The sequence below is a fragment of the Hipposideros armiger genome, unplaced genomic scaffold (genome assembly GCF_001890085.2).
Source record: "Hipposideros armiger isolate ML-2016 unplaced genomic scaffold, ASM189008v1 scaffold_591, whole genome shotgun sequence".
NCBI classification, from domain to species: domain Eukaryota; kingdom Metazoa; phylum Chordata; class Mammalia; order Chiroptera; family Hipposideridae; genus Hipposideros; species Hipposideros armiger.
This window is the reverse complement of record NW_017731941.1, coordinates 596,239-599,401: the sequence shown is the minus strand read 5'-3', so window position 1 is coordinate 599,401 and position 3,163 is coordinate 596,239. Positions and strand designations below refer to the sequence as shown.

At 53.9% G+C, this 3,163-nt stretch overlaps 1 protein-coding gene across 1 annotated transcript in view; it reads right to left on the bottom strand.

Annotated features, from left to right (window-relative positions):
* Positions 1-2,202, bottom strand: part of DCAF12 (DDB1 and CUL4 associated factor 12) — a 32,322-nt gene extending 30,120 nt beyond the window's left edge. Inside the window, exons 1-2 of the mRNA XM_019624474.1 lie at positions 1,872-2,202; positions 555-809 (exon numbers count right to left, since the gene is read on the bottom strand). Of these exons, the coding sequence (XP_019480019.1) occupies positions 555-809; positions 1,872-1,949 (333 nt within the window). The 5' untranslated portion in view covers positions 1,950-2,202. The remainder of the gene's footprint in view (positions 1-554; positions 810-1,871) is intronic.
* Between the last annotated feature and the right edge of the window lie 961 nt (positions 2,203-3,163).

Sequence of the window (3,163 nt, the reverse complement as noted above, 5' to 3'; positions counted from 1 at the left end):
ACCCCTTTGGGGGTCGAACGACCCTTTCACAGGGGTCGCCTAAGACCATCGGAAAACAAAAAGATATTTACATTACGGTTCATAACAGTAGCAAACTTACAGTTACAGTGTAGCAATGAAAATAATTTTATGGTTGGGGGTCACCACAACATGAGGAACTGTATTAAGGGGTCGCGGCATTAGGAAGGTTGAGAACCGCTGATGTATCCTGAATAATGCCCTGAGCATCACTGTTTCCTAAGTCTTTTCTCTGAGGCCTTTAACTTAAAAAGCAACATAAAAAGGTGAAGCCAAAAGAACTCCAGAAGCAGTGGCATTTCCACATGGCAAGAGGCTTAAAGAAATAAGACTCCTCTGAAGGTATACCAGGAAAAAATGTAGAAGTGGGAAAAGGAGCAGAGAAAGAGAGGAAGATGTCATCAACAGAAGGGAATGGAAAGTAAGGCAATCTTGCAAGAGAAACTGATGGAGAAAACGAGCAATGAGAAGTTCTAGAGCATGTGGAGCCATATATCCGGGACCTAGGAGAAAGTTCACATCCCCCCCCCACTTACCGTGTTGCATTTTGTGCCACACACCACTTGCCTATGATTCAGCCACTGAGACGCAAACACTTTATTAAGGGTCCCAAGGTGAAACTCTCTCTCCTTCAGGAGACTGGGAAGTTGCTGTGCTGCATAACCATGTAACACTCGAGAGTAGCTGGTTTCATTCTGTAGCCTGACTTCCCGATTCTTCAGGTAGTACACTAAAGATCTCTTCACTGGGGGGAGTCTTTTCCTTTTGTGAAGGGAGTGATCCCAGCCAAACTGTGGAAAGCAACATTAGAAATTAGGGCTTTGACAACCTTTGTTCAGAACAAGGGACCCTACTGTATTAGAGATATCACCAAGAACTCATCCTGCAGGATTTACATACAAAAGAAATACAAATACATTAGAACAGGAATCTCAACCCAGACAGCTCAGTTTAACTCTTCCAACATTGAAAAGATGTTGCTCACAGTCAAACCTACCTATGAGAAACGGATGAAAGACAGTGGAATGGAAGCAGAGAACAAAGGTTTACCAGGCCTTTAAGAGTGAAAGATTCAGATCCCCTAAAGTTATCATTGATAGGGAAAGAGTGGTCGAATGATTACCAACACCGACCTGGGCTCCATCTCTACCCTGCCCCTTTCTCCCTTTCAGCCTGTGCTTCCTGCGGGGCATGGAGGACGCAGTCCAAGGAGCCAGGCTGGGGTCCCAGGTCGTCCAAGATGCACCATCAATGGCCGCCCCCCTGTCACCAGGCCCGCGCTCCGGGCAGTTGGAGAATTCGAAAAATCAAACACCAACGGGGTGGGAGGCACAGGAAATCAAGAGTCCGAATACTCATCCAACAAGGTCTTCCCCTCCAAAGAGGGTGTATAGGGATAATACCTGGGAACTGCTGTTTCTTCTAGGGGTCCAAGTACCAGCTCAGGGTTTGGGTATCCATAGGGAGGCTCCTTCCTATCCTAGACGCAATCCCCGCTTCCCAGGAGGCCCCTGTAAGGCGGACTTGAATCTCCCTCCCCGTATCTTCTGTGAGGTTTCCCTTCCTCCAAAGCCCAGATTCTAGTTTCTCCTCCAGCCCCATTCCAGGATGCAGGCCTTCAGCGGAATATGCCCCATTTTCAAGTTCCTCTTTAGCTCCTCAACCCTCCGGCCTATCTGCTCTTCAGTTAACTCCTGATGGCCCAGTCCTGAGCCTATAAACCGGGGCTCCGCTTTTGCCCCACCCCCCACCTCTCACTACAGACCTTGGATCCCGGTTCCCTGATCTCCAAACTGTATACCCCTCCAGGTGCCTTGGCCTTATCACCCGAGTCCCAGCCTTTCAGCTCTCACCTGCGGGCCCTGAGCGTCACTCCCAACTCCCGGCGAGGCTGGCGCTTTCCGCTTCCTGCTAACTGCTTTCCGGGCCATAGTGGGCAGCGCCGCCACAGCCCCGCAGCCACATGGGGCGGGGGAAGCGAGGGGTAGCAGGACGGCGGGTCATATACTGGGCCCCGGGGCCGCGCACCTTAGTGTGCCCGGCCCGGAAGATGGCCCGGACCCGGGGCGGCAGTACAAATAGGGGAGGAAGGCAGAAGGGAAGGAGGGAGGGATGACTGGGGCTGGGAAAGGGAAAAGGAAGGGGAAGGGAAAGCCAGAATGAAAAGCTTCCCGACGATCGAGTGGGGAAAGGACGGCAAGCGGCTAGAACCAAAACACCCCCTCCCCTTCGCCCGCGCTCCGTCACTCTTGCGCAGCCGCACTTCTCAGTGCGTCGCCACGGAGACGCTGCCGGACCGGAGGGGCGGAGTTTAGAGCTCCGAGGAGAGTTCGGGGCTGTTGTTTAGCGGCTGTCCGCGGGTTTCCAACGGTCGTCTGGCGGCCGCTGGAGGTGAGTGACCTGGGGCCGGAAGAATCTGGGTTCTAGCCGCCGATCTTGGACCCCCGCCCGCTTATCCTCAGGCACCCAGATGTGAGCACGATTAACCCCGCTGGGAGAAGGAATCCCTCCCAGCATACCCCTTTACCCGGTAGGCGCCACTGGTTATCTCCCTTCGAGCGCCGCACGTTTCCCTGAACCTATCACACACCGAGTCCCGGCGCCACGGGCTGGACAGTATGGGAGGAGGCAGGACCTTCTCCCCACATTCCCTCTAGGGGGAGTACCACACAGAATTCACGCCTGCTGGGCCAGACTTACCCCCTACTGAGAACCTGCCCAGCCGGACACTACCAGCCCGGCTCCCCCAGCCCCGCGCCCGGTCTTTGGTCGCCCTCTCCCCACCCCTGAGGAGCCCTGAGACTCTATTCTCCATTCAGTCTCCCCCCTCCCTCCGCTGGCCTCCTCCCTTGCCTGACCCTCTCTTTTGCCCTAACCGCAACAGCCCCTCAGTCACCTTTCCCTTAGCTGCTGCGACCTCGCCTCCCTTTAGAGTCTCACCACCTGCCAGACACATTGTCTTTTGTGCTTTATAAAATAGGCCTCACCCCGTAATTTATTTTTCTTACATCTCCCATGCAGACCTAAGCTGGTTACTGGAACAGGAAACTGCCACTGCCTGCTTTCCCCTGGGGCCAGGGTTGTGTCTTCATGAGGGCAGATGGGGTAAAATTCTGAACCATAGAGAAGAGAGTGACCCTTGGCT